The sequence below is a fragment of the Serinus canaria genome, chromosome 2 (genome assembly GCF_022539315.1).
Source record: "Serinus canaria isolate serCan28SL12 chromosome 2, serCan2020, whole genome shotgun sequence".
Lineage (NCBI taxonomy): Eukaryota > Metazoa > Chordata > Aves > Passeriformes > Fringillidae > Serinus > Serinus canaria.
The window spans coordinates 102,264,881-102,278,190 of record NC_066315.1 but is presented as its reverse complement, the minus strand read 5'-3'; the positions used below and the strand labels follow the sequence as shown (position 1 = coordinate 102,278,190).

The 13,310-nt window shown below is 40.8% G+C and overlaps 1 protein-coding gene across 8 annotated transcripts in view; it reads right to left on the bottom strand.

Moving 5' to 3' along the window:
• The window catches only part of EPB41L3 (erythrocyte membrane protein band 4.1 like 3), a 143,093-nt gene that overhangs the window by 65,894 nt on the left and 63,889 nt on the right, over window positions 1–13,310 (bottom strand). For all 8 annotated transcript variants that reach the window (XM_050970691.1, XM_050970692.1, XM_050970690.1 and 5 more), the window contains one exon: window positions 23–237. In XM_050970691.1, coding sequence (XP_050826648.1) covers window positions 23–226 — 204 coding nt within the window. In that variant the 5' untranslated portion in view covers window positions 227–237. The remainder of the gene's footprint in view (window positions 1–22; window positions 238–13,310) is intronic.

Here is a 13,310-nt window from a genome sequence, read left to right as displayed (position 1 = left end):
GTGTGCACACGGGCTGCCTTACCTGCTCCTTTCTCACGGGCGTGCTGTGCGCGGCCACAGCCGAGAACTGCTCGAGCGCGGTCTGGGGCTCCTCGCTCGGCGGCTGCGGCGGCTGCGGCTGCTGCTCCTGCGGCTGGGTCTCCGCCGCCCCTTCCTGCGCAGGGCTCTCCTCCTGATCCTGCTCTTTATCCTTGGACTCCGAGTCTGATCCCGATTCTGTAGTCATGGTTGGTTATTCTGCAAGACAGGGTGAGCAGACCTACTGAGTACAATGTCGTGGCTGTGAATTTATAAGCTAGGCATACAAAAGGAAAGATCAGATGGTTTTAGTCTTCATATGCTCAGCTTTTAATACTTAAGTGCTGATCACACTGGCCCAACCAGGATCCCTAGGAAAAATATGTTGCCAAAAAATCTTATTCTACATAGTAATACACAGACATTATAGGACTTATGTGCAAGTTAAATACAGAATATATAGTTCATAATTCATACAGAGAAAGTTACACACTAGGCCTTAAATCTAACAAAAGCCAGTGGAGTTTGGGTTTCTAAACCATGTGGAAACTTAAAAAATTAAATCTTTTGTCCTTTACATTTAAATCAGCAGGACTTAAGCTCCTCAACATCTGCACTCCCTTTTGGAAACGTACTCAAGTATTCTTGATGCTTCCAAATAATATATTAATAGTTGAACTAGATGATCTTAGAGGTCTTTTCCAACCTAAACGATTTTATGACTCTATACATACTAGAAACATCTGAAATGGCTCCACCAACAACAGTGCAAACATACATTTGCCCTTGAACACAATTCTGTCCTTCCCACTTGAGTTCATCTACATTTCTGTCATTTCTTTCTAAGTGCTAGAGCATCTAAAAGAAAACATAAGGACTTCCCTTAAGTTATTCTAAGTGCTAGATTTCAAATGAAGGGAATACAACTTTCATTGAATGTGAAAAGTCTATGTTTCTACTTAACTTTGTCCAGTACTTAATCAAAATGAAAATATTAGCAATATTCATTCAAAATTTTAGCTTACTTTAATTAAATAGTTTTGTTGCAAATATGTAGTTGGCACCCAATTCTCAAACTAAATACTCACTAACCCAAACTTTAAAAACAATAATGTGATTTTTTAATCAAAACAAGGATTTGAAAAAGCTGACTGTGTCAGTTCAGCAAAGGGTTGATGTTTGTTATTCATATGTTCTCAGACCTCACAAACTTATTCTTGAATAGTTTGCTACTAAGCAACTTGAAGGCAAACCAGTCTGCTGCAATCTATTTCTGTCAGTCATCAAGACATGATTTCTTTAACCTGGTAACTATGGCTACTGTGCAATTACAGGTGATTCCACAAAACATACATCTGCTACTTCACCTACTAGGAAGTCACTGTGAACTCCTAGGATACACTACAATGCTTACTAGTAGAAGAAAGTTTATTATAGGACACAAGGGAAGTACAAACCTTTCTCTTTTTCTTCACTTGAATGTTTGATAAGCTAAATTGGCTGGCAGAAAATGTTATAAACGAGGCCAATTGCTATTTTCAAACTCACTCGTGTATTCTGCGCTTTCAAGGCTAAGCTCCCCAGTGAATACACGTCTCTGCAGAGCAAAGCAAGTCACAGCATTCAGCCTGTGCTCAGCTCCTGCACTGTGTGTGAGGAGGGGGGGTGCCTGTTCCCACCTCCTGCCAGCCAAACCAGCACAAGACAGAGGCAGAGCTAGAAAGCATACATGGCAGATTTATGCTTCAGGCCACATTTTCAAGGTACTAACATGTGACACGTGTTTAGAAACACGTTGTAAATTTCTACACTCAAACTGGCACAACTGTGTAAAAAAACCACTTTTTGAAATGTGTTATTTAACAAATTGTCCTTAGCAGCTACAAAAAGCAATAATTAACTTGGGTCTTAAAATGTGACAGTGAGAAAGGTGTCAATTTCATTTAATCAAACTCCTGCTGTCCATATCTGAGATGGTCACTTTAAATGCAGAGCAGAAAAACAGACGTTTCAGAGAGGGATTCATCTGACCTATTTTAAATTCCTGCTTTAAGCTGTGATAAATCACATACTAGAGCAACTTCAATTTGCTATGAAGGAAGCCTAAACAAGTTCCTCCAATGCAGATCGCTCAAACCCATCCTCCATCTTCAATTCTCCTAAGCCATTCTTTTTTGTATGCTTAAAACATTAAATTGAACAACAATGTTAATCTCTGAGAGTTTTGCTTTACCCATCTGTCAAATCAATGTGGAATAAACTATTCTTCATCTGACACTCATTATATTTGCCTTGCTGTAAAAGCACTCAGGTCTCCACAAATGTCTCAAGTTTACCCTTACCCACCCCTACCCTATTTTGTACAAGTGCTTGAGGACATGAAATGCAAATTAATCAAATAATTATTGCAGTAAACTCAAACTATGTGTTCAGTTTTCTTTTCCAGGAACCATGAATTCGGAAGTTACCAAAACCTAACTTAGAGCTACAAAAATCATTGTTCAAACAATATGAAAGTGCACCTATGACCAATACAAAGAGTAATGCATGAAGTAAGTTGTAATACTCTTTTCCCCCTTGTGATATTACTTAGAGCAGTGCAAATAAAAAGCAACCATCATACCTGCTGTATGATATATACTTCTCTTTAGAAAGAGGTATTGCTCTCTATAGGATCAGATTGCTGGCCAATACTGAGCAAAAGTCTGTCTTCTTTCAGCTGCCATCACCATGCTTCTGAAGGCTGATTTTTGCACCTGTGTAGCTTCCTTCCTAATGAACATTTGTACCCAGTCTGTTTGCAGGCATGGAAACGGACATTTAAAATAACCCCATAAACCACAACTTCAAGTAGGATGAGATGTAAACAAGTTTTACTGTTCCTGCCAGTTATAATTTTGAATCTCAGGGAACAACAAATGAGGTTCTTATATCTGGGACATTCCTGCATGAAGCATAGCCTTCCAATACTGAGTTACTCTCTAGGAGTCACTGGTTTTCTCTCCAGTTCCATGAGTTCTTGCTGGCTTTAAGAGTGCTTTATTAGAAAACTTTGGGTGCTTTATCAAATCTTCCAGCATAAGAGATTTCCTGGATACAATATTACTATCATTAGTCAGACAGCAGATGGATTTAATTAACCCAGGGCTGCCCATTTCCAAATGTCTTTATTTCCCTATGCATGCAGCACGTTTAATAACAAATACTGAGAACAAAATACTGTTCTTCCCACACTGTTCTCTTACAGGTGTAAATAGAAGCAAAGCAAACACATTGCAAATTCCATTTCTTACAAACTCCTCAGATGAGAGTATTGTTAAGATTTATCTCCTTCCATCTAGTGCGGGTTGAAAATACCTAAATTACAAGGCAGGAAACAACATTCCCCTCTCAGTGCAAACCAATAAGTTGTTTTGCCTTCCTCAGCAAACAGCTGCTTATCCACATGAACTCTGACAGCATTTCATTTGTTATAAGTAGCACAACAATCCTCCTAGGAAGAGGTAATTTCACTTATTGAAAGAAATAACAGTAATCTTAAGAAATTTACCAACATAAATATTACTCTACCTTTGTTTGTATGCAGCAAACCTGCCAGAATAGTTGGTAGTGCCTAAACATTTATCAAGCTCCCAGCTGGCTGAGAATTTCTTATTTTTATTTGATTATTTACTATAACTGGCTAAGTACCAAACACATGACTTCTAATGTGAATTTCAGCACAGGAAGAAAGAAAACACTCAAGTTCCTTAAACTTTTTCTGTTGCCAGCACAGCCTCTGTATCAAAATCCCCTTTCCAGCAAACAGAAAACAAGGCAATGAAGAGAAACTGGGAGCACTACCTTATACAAATGAGGTAATACTATGCAAGCCAGATGTGCTCTAGGACAGCTACACTTTGGCTTACAACCCAGTATTCAAAGATTCCAAAAGATTAGCTGAGTCCAAACCTAACACAGATGCTGCTATTACTGGATAGGCAAGAGTACATTTGGCTTCAGATTGAAAATCAAGTCTTTCGATTAAAGGGAGGAGAAGGGGGAGAGGGGAAGCCCAAAACTAGTTTCTTTTAAATTGACTACTAAAATTTTAAGCTAAAAATGTATGTACTGTCAGCAGTGTAAAATAAAAATATCAGTAAAATATTAAAATGTCAGTGTTTTAGTGCTGCTGACAACAGGTAAGGGAGTATAGATATTAATATAATATCAAAGTATTAAAACACAACTTCAAAAAATCAACATGGCACTCTATAATGATTTTATATATATTGTAGCCAAATCACGGAAAAGAAATCTTTTTCTACCTTCACACTACACAAAGACATTACAATATCTGCAAACCACTTATGCAAAACCCCTACATCCTAAAACCTGACACAACACCTAGGCCTTCTTTCCTTCAGCTACCAACCTGTTGCAGCTTGGAAGATTCCCATTTCCATTACCAATTACTCACTAAAGACTTAGAGAACATAATTTACTTTTTTCCATAATGGAACCAAAACCACATTGTCCTCTGTGTCACCTGGTCCCCTGGCAGCAAGTGACAGCCCCAATCTACTGTACAAATTCATACATTCAAAAACTTGACAATCTACCTCTCAATTTCAGAGCACAGACTCTCTGTGCTGCATCCACAGAGCAACAAAATTCACAGCTAATTGACAGCAGAGCCCACAGTTTAATTAACGCTGCAGTCATTATTAAACCTTTATTTATATATAAATACATGCTAGTGAAAATATCTGCTATATTAAGCAAACAGAAGTCACATTAGACAAGAAATTGCAAATTGATTCAGAATAAATTCTGATGTAATGAGAAAACAAAATTGAACCAAGTATAATTAAATGAACTATACATAGCCACTATTTCCTGTAATGCATGGATTAATGATTTACATTTAAATGCTTCTTTGATCTGATTAATTCTCTTTGTAGAGAGTTCTCCTTTAATTACAGTAATTCTTGAAGATTGTTATAAATCTTTGCAAAGGTCCAAATTTGGAAATTATGTAACAAAATAACGATTCCATACTTCAAAAATAATTTTCTGCATAATGAGAGACATATTTATCCAATAACGATGAGATGCTGATGAGAAGAGCATATGGAGAACAATATTGCTGCAATGAGCAGTGACAGAAATGCCAATATATGTTTCAAGAAAGAATGCACACCAGAACGCCGACTTCTAAGCTTGAAATATAAACTGTGTTCATCAAACTGCCTGGACCTCAGCTCACTTCATTTTGGTTTGGTTCCACTTTAGGAAAAAAATCATTTTCTGTTGATCCTCTTTAATGTGGATGAGTTTTGCCCTCTCAAGCAGGAGGCACCCAAGCCACAAACACCTGGCACAGGGTCCCCAAGAGTTAAAACCAGCTCTTCCTTGACCCATCACCAGTGCCAGCAGCAACAGGAAGCCTCACAGAGGGGGCACTTCCCTGGCCTTACAGTTACTTCAGTGGACATCAACAAGCCAAAGGGGCTGCAGAGATGTGTCCTGAATGGATATGGGTGGGAACAACCCCAAAATGGGCCACTGGATGCCCCCTCCCAACTGCATGCTCCTGCCACCTTTCTCATGCTGGCACCAGTGTGATGTTGGGGGCCTGGTGGTTCAGCTGGGAGGGCTGGACCTCCCCAGGATGGGGAGGGAGAAGCAACAGCCCCCCTCTGGGCACTGATGGGTACCCCCTCTGTCTGACACAGCTGTGGGACTCCAGCCCAGTGAGTGCAACCCTTATGCTTCAATGCACAAACACACCGGCTGTGCTGGGAGGTCACTGCTGTACCATAAATGTACACATATAAGCACAAACTCATTAGAGTCAGCATATTCAAAAAAAAAAAAAAAAAAAAAAAAGGCATGAAAATAAAGTCAAAAGGAGTAATAAGAAAAGAGACAAGAGGAAAACCTATGGAGAAAGGTGCTAAGCATCTGGATGAGCTGCCATGGTGCCAGCAGAGAGTGCTCCAGGCTGAACAGATGTGGTGGCAGAGGACATGGGCCCAGGCACAGCTGCAGGAGGGAGACTGCAAGGAGGGCAGGGAGGTGTTAATCAGCAATTAAAAAAAAATCTGGTTGGAGGAGTTGCAAGATATAGCACGATTTAAAACATTTGTTTGGCCTTCTAAGAAGGCACACGATACAGATATCTTTAAAGTTTCCTGATGAAGATGAAAGGAAAACCAGATGCATCATCTAAGAAAGGAGTTATAATATTATCTGGAGGAGATGGAGAAGGCACCTTAAAACCACCAGACACACCTTTCAAAGGGGACAAAAAGGGAACTGCAGACATGAGTTACCTGTCAGGACCCAAAACTCCCTCATCTCAGGCACACACACACCCCTTGGCAGCACCACCACAAAATGAAAATACAGCCAAATGTTTCTAGAGAACATTCACCTAGAAAGCCAGGGGACAGAAACTGTCAGGAGCATTAAAAGGACCTGGAAAGGGGAGGAATATATCAAAAAGGGATTGTACACCAAAGCAGAACCAGAGACACATGACTCAGGGATGAACATAAAAGAGAAATGAAGACTAGGATGCCAAGTGACTTAGAATCAACCGAGAGATGTGGCAAACAATAAGAACAGAATCACTAAAAATACATAAGAAGGAAAACCAGGCCTGTTACAATATATGAGAAAGGCTGAATTCCCCAGTGCCTCATTTCACAGCAGCTAGCTGGGACCAGATAATGGGGGCATATTTCACTTGACACACAGGATGTGCAAGTTCAGGTTGGATGGAGTAGGGGAAGAACAGAGCAAACACATCAGTCAGCCAAGTGGTTTCAAGACAGCAGGAGCATTGAAAAGGCTCCTGCAGTGCTTGGGGAACACCATCAATCATCCTTAAACCATTAACCACTGCTATGCAGATGCCAGAGAGGCCAGGTGAGGTCTAAAAGAAATGAAAAGACCAAACCCAGCATCCAGTCTTACAAAGGAAAAGTGGGAGCAGAAAAGCCAGAACACTTCTAATATCAAAGTTCCTGGAGCACACTGCAGAAGGATTTCTAATCCTGTAAAAATAATGAGATTAGGAACAAAACACAACAAATGGCCAACATTAATGTATCAAAAAATCATGTCAAACTAGAGTAATGCCTCTCTCACTCTCTCTGACAGGGCATCTGTCCCAGCTGATAAAAAGGAAGTAGAGTAGTACAGATGACAGAGCCTATCTTTAGAAAGGCTTTTAAAGCAGCCCCACATGACTTTTTCATGAGTGAAGTACAGAAATAACTCATGTTATCACAAAAAGAAAAAGAAGGGTGGGGGATGGAGAGGTGTACATGTGATTAGAAAAACCCAAACCCTAGTCTACCTAGCCTACAAAGTGATCAGCACCATGATGACAACCTGTAAAAACTTATTGATTTCAGGAATCACAGCTATTTGGGGATCACTGGAAGATGGGAGACTGCCTGATCTGACTCAGTATCACACTGATGAGGCTGGGATACACCACTGGCATCCTCTCCTGACTTAAAGGAGAGCAAAGAAGTCTGAAAGAAAACCTTACATGTGCTCAATCTGAATGCATTCCTGTAAGGGTAATGGCAGCAGCAGCAGGGACCTCAGAAGTGAAAAGTGGTGAGGAAGATGTGGCTTAGGCAGCAGGAATGGAGCAGCATGAGGGTCTGATGAATTTCTGTCAGACATAATGCTGGAGGTGTTCTGCCTTCTGCAGCACCAGGGAGAGGTATACAGCATATTATATTTAAGATTGGGATCCATATTGTTTTGAAAAATATGCACTGAAGAGTGTCAAGAAGGGAGTAGGAAGAACAATAGCAGCCTTTAGAAAATGTGACCAGTGGAAAAACATTTGAGGAGCTGGATTTGTTTACTCTGGGAAAGGGAATAGAAAGAGGGGCTGATAAGAGCCTTGCAATACATTCAAGCTTCTTGCAGACAGAAAGCAATCAAGCATTTGCTAACAGTGGAGCAAGAGCTTGATTGGCATCAAGTGGGATTTAGAGTAGACAGCATATCAACTACAATGACAGTCTAGAAGAGGTTATCTATAGCTGTGTGGAGTCATCATGGGACACTTACATACTGATCAAAAAGCAACAAAATTCTCTGTTTGCAACTTTGTAAAGCATAAGACATTAAGATTTCTTCTACATTGCTACCCCTTCCACTTTGGTTAACAACCCTAAATTCACAAAATGTATGTATTCACTTCTGTTTCAGAGCACCTGGATGCACAGGGTGACATTTTTGTCTCCTCTTTACCTTTAATTTCTATGAGTCAATGAAATTGCCTGGGTCTGTTTTGCTCTCTGAATGGGGGGCTTCCCACAGCAATAAAGCTCAGGATCACTGCCATTTCTGCTGCCCCACTTGCACACAAGGTTTATGAAGAATCTGACTGATCAGGTTCTCTGAAAACACCGGATCACCTTCTGGAGGTCATAACACCCAGAGCACCCCAAGGCTACCCTAATTTCTGAACAGGAGAAGAAAAATCAGGCCATCATAACATGTTTTGGATCACTTTTTCCTGTCCTGCTGATCCAAGCAGTTTTCCCCAGGGGCAAACATGGATTTACCAGCAGAAAAAAGGAACTGCACTTTCCCACTAATTTCTCTGTTCAGGTCTCCAGGCATGGGTGCACTTGCTGCTGCACCCTTCCCTGCATACAGAGTGAGGGGTGGCTCTGCCCCCCTCATCCCCCACTGCCAGGATTGATCCACCAGCTCCAAAAGCAGCATTGATCACAGCCACTGCCCACCACTCAACCAGTTCCTGCAGATGGCTCCTGCCTGGGAGATCTCATGTACACAAGCTGGCAAGCACAGACCTCTCTGAGAGTGCTGGGTGTAACTGTAGAAATGCACAATTTAACCCAAACCTGACAGTTGTTTTACTCATTAAAAAAACCCAAAAGGTGAAAGCAGGACTCCTGAGAAACACAATGAACTGTTGCTTATAGCAGACTCCAACAAAACGTCTGCTCCCAAAAAAGCTTTAATTCACTCAAATACTGCAGGAAGGTAAAGGGAACCAGAAATAATACACAAATAACTTAGTAAGTCTGTGTAGTGAGAAACAACAGGGAATTACAGGAAGGAGGGAGATGTGAGGAGGAGGAGAAGGAAATGAAGAAACCCATAATGAAGAATACAGCAACATCCCATGGATGCTGATCATGAGAGCATTGAAGATAAACACACCCAACTTCACGCCTCTCATTTCCACATTTCACTGAAAAATCTTGGCCAAAAAAAAAAACCACAGCAAAACTGGTTGCAGTTTGATCACAACCAATTGATAAATACTTTATTCAGAAGCTAAAAAGGCAAGAAACAGCCCTCGATGGCACAGGCTGATTTTCTGCAAACAAGTGACTTTGATTACTTGGGTTACATTTACATGAGGTTTTGACCTTTCTAAATTGCTCTGGAGCCAAATGTTCACATGGGGCTCCCTGTGCACCATTCACTATTTAAAAGTTGTACTTAATGTCACAGTGGCTGAGTGTGCTTCAGGCATCACATCATTAAAGTTCATATTCTCTTATATTGAGCAGAAAATAGAACCAATTCAAACTTAAAAAAAAAAAAAAACCAAAAAAACCAAAAACCAAGAGTTGCACGGGGTTGCTGACACATGGCAGGTGTGCTACATTATCACAGTACCCTAAGGCCAAAATACTGTAACACCTGTGAACAATATTTTTTGTTTCATGCAGTACCTAAATAGACTGTGCTCCAGTGCTCCCAAGCCAGTGACCTGCCTAACCCCACAGAAACAAGAGAATCAGACAGACAAGGTACAAATCACAGCATCAAGCCCATCTCCTCCAAGGGCTTCTGACTCCCTCTGACCAAACATTTATCATTCCAGCTCAGGGGACGGAAGAGCCTATGAAGTAAAAGAAAATTTGAACTGTAACTTAAAAATATCATCTCAACTTTTCTGATTTATCTTATTAATTAGAGTCCAGCAATGAAACCACTATGTTTTTTGTTTAATTTTACTGAATAATGCTTGAAAACGTCACAAAGGACTGCTCACTGACAAATTAAACCCTCCCTAGCTTATTACTTCTAAAGGCAATGTAGCAGTACAATTTTTTTGTTTGGGTTTGTTTGCATTTTTTTTCAGTGACTGGATACTTTTCCCCCATTTCTATGGTTTGGAGGGAATTCACTTATGTTTTTGTGGCCTTTTTTCCAATCCAGTGTGGTTCAGAGATGGAAGAGAGGAAGACAGACATTTTGCAGCCAGTAGCCTGATGCCTCTTTCAGCTGGCCACAGCCATTACCGTGTCCAGCACTGCTCTTTCCCCAAGACACAAATCAGCACTGTGGCTGCAAGCTCTGCTCCCAGCCTGGCACAGGCTCACAGGCACTGCTGCCCTGCAGCATGCTCAGCTTCAGCAGGTTTTCCATAAACCTCCCAGAACTGAGCATTTTAAAGGCAGTTTTCTATGGGGGTCATGAATCACTTCTTCTCAGAAGCAGATGTCTGACCTGGGTCATGCAAGGCAGGACACCTGAGCAATGGTTTCCCCCATAACATTCCAGAGCAGTGCTTGCTCTCCATCTCTAGGAGCTCCAGGTGGATTCCTTGATGCTGGATTAAAATAATGGAGAAAACTTTAAAAATTCAGGCAGATGCCAAAGGAAGGAAGAAGTCACAGGCAGTGAAAAAAATGCAGAGGAACCACCCTGAATTCATGCTGTGTCCTAGTTAAATAAAGGCAGCCCTGTGTGATGAGAGCCATCATGCTGAGACTTCGGGACAAAAGTGCTCCTACTTGGTCTTCCTCTTTTCCTTTTGTTCCTTCCTATACTAACACTAATTTTAAACTCTGTGTTTCAACTTTTGAAGGCACTAAATGGGTCTGATTCAGCAAGACTACTTGATGGTGAGGCATCACAGTGTTTTTAGTTGTAATAGCTTTTGTTTTTTTGAAATGGATTATTCATTTCATATTTAGACTTTAATCTCCTGGGCATTCATGTCAGTTTTGAATATAAAACACATCCTACAATATCAAGTAAAAGATTTTCCACTATGGAGCACTGCATCAGGAAACCACTGACTCCCCAAACAAATTAAAATCTTGTGTGCCTAAACAACCAAACCCATGGCATCAGACAGCTAGGTTTCCAGACCTAAACTCTTCTGGGATCTCCATGCTCCCCAAAGCTTTAATTACCTGGTGGAGATTACAAAAATACTGCTCAATTGGCACCAGCAGGTAGCCCATGACACGTGTGCTCCAGGTCACACTGTCACTGCAAAAACGATCTCCCAGCATCATCTGAAAATGCAGTTCAACATTTCCCTCTCCCTCACTCCTAAAACTCAAATGCACATACCAGCAGTCAGACCTAATGCCTCACAGACACCAGCTGTAAAATCAAGTGTTGGATGCAAACCAGGATCTGAGGATGGTGTGGGAGCAGGGACTTCTAGGAACAAATTGGTCAGTGGAAATGCACAAACAACAAGTATATTTATGGTGGGTCCAGGCATCTGCAGAGTGATCTCACTTAAAACCGGCCAGAACGCAGGATTCTCTTCCAGAGCCAGTCACACTTGGATTTAGATGTTTTAGAACCTTTTTAGTTACATGTTTCCAAAGCACGGGAAGCTCCTTTCACAGCTCCCAATGCACACTAGCTCAGTCCTGAGGGTCCTCTGCACAATCAGCTCTGCAGGGAATTAAGAGCAAGCTTTCGGTGTCTTCACATAACATCCCAGTAAAGCCAAAATCTTTCACCATCTGTGCAGCTACGCCATACTACAAGGATTTGCAGACCAGCATCCAATACAGCCTGACCAAGAAAATAGCTTCCTTTAAAGAGGCTCTAACCCTTTTTACCTATTAAACCCTGAAATGCTCCAAATACAGCTCCATAGTAATTACATTATATAGTCCTGACCCAGTGTTATACTGGATTATGCTGTCTCTGAAGATGGATGTCACCAGATCTGGCAATTCCTCTGCAATGTGTGTGACCTTCTTGGAGTTCAGACACATAGAAATGACAGCAGCTCAGAGGGGACAGAAGGGGTTGAGGAAATTGGGACAGACAGGTGGCCTAAAGTGTCCCCACAAGACAGCAGTCAGAAAACAAAAAACGAGGGAGGAGAGGAAAACAAGAAAGCAGAAAGTTGCAGTAATGCAGCTTAATCACAAAAAAAAAAAAAAAAAAAAAAAAGAGTAAGGAAGAATGGACAAACTATTGCAGCAGAAAGAAAAGCTCTTTGCAGTTTATAAATCACTAGGGTTTAAAAAAAGTAAGTCACGTAAATATAGGTTACTCAACAGAAAGTGAATATTTTAAATGATAATAAAAATATATATATTCTGTAGCAAGTTCATCATTTCAGAGAAGTGAAGGTAATTAAGAGAGATACTGCAATTCCCAAACTCTGTAATAAATGATTCTAATTATTTCCTTCCCCACACACTTTTCTTTAAACATACCTTTGCTAAATGTTTCATGGTGTGTTTTTAAGACTATAGATTCCGTCCACAACAGAAGGCCACTAATTCTGTCACTACAATCTACCTTAATTTAAGGAGAATGCTACAATTCAGAAACAAAGTGAGAGACTTTGATACCGGATCCTATTTAATGTGCTGAGTTTCAAACCTGTCACATGTGCTAATGAGGTAAGTGCCCAAATCAGTGAAACAAGTCCATTAACAGTGGCTTTTGCCATCTTTCCTCCTGATGTTATGCAGGAGCCTATGCAAGAGTCTCTGGCCAAGTGACAAAGGACTGCTGTGCATTGTAACTGATGATTATTTTACACCAATCCATTTCCTTCAGTACCCTTCAGGTCACAGCATGTAAAATCCATTTACATTCCACACTACATGCTAGTTTGGGTGGAAAAAATAAAAAAGTAACTGGGTAACTGTCTAACTCCTTACTGGAAAATTTGCTCAGAAAGGCATTTATAACTTCAAAGTTTAACATATCAAACAACTTTGATACCTTACTGCAAAATTCAACCTTCTCAGGAGCTAATAAACATGTAGGAAATACAGTTACTCCCTAGAGCATCATAAACGGTGACTCAACAACCGCAAGCTTCTCCTAGAGCTATGTCTGATGCTAGATTAACAAGAGAGTCACATTTCACCTCTCCTTCCCCTCTTCTGCTCCTTCTGTAGTCTGTTTTCCATGGGGACACAAAACTCCATGCCAATATTCACAGGGCCCTTACATCTGAACTAAAAAATGAATGAGGTAATCCACCCCCTCCCTGGATGTCATGAATGCTCCAGGGA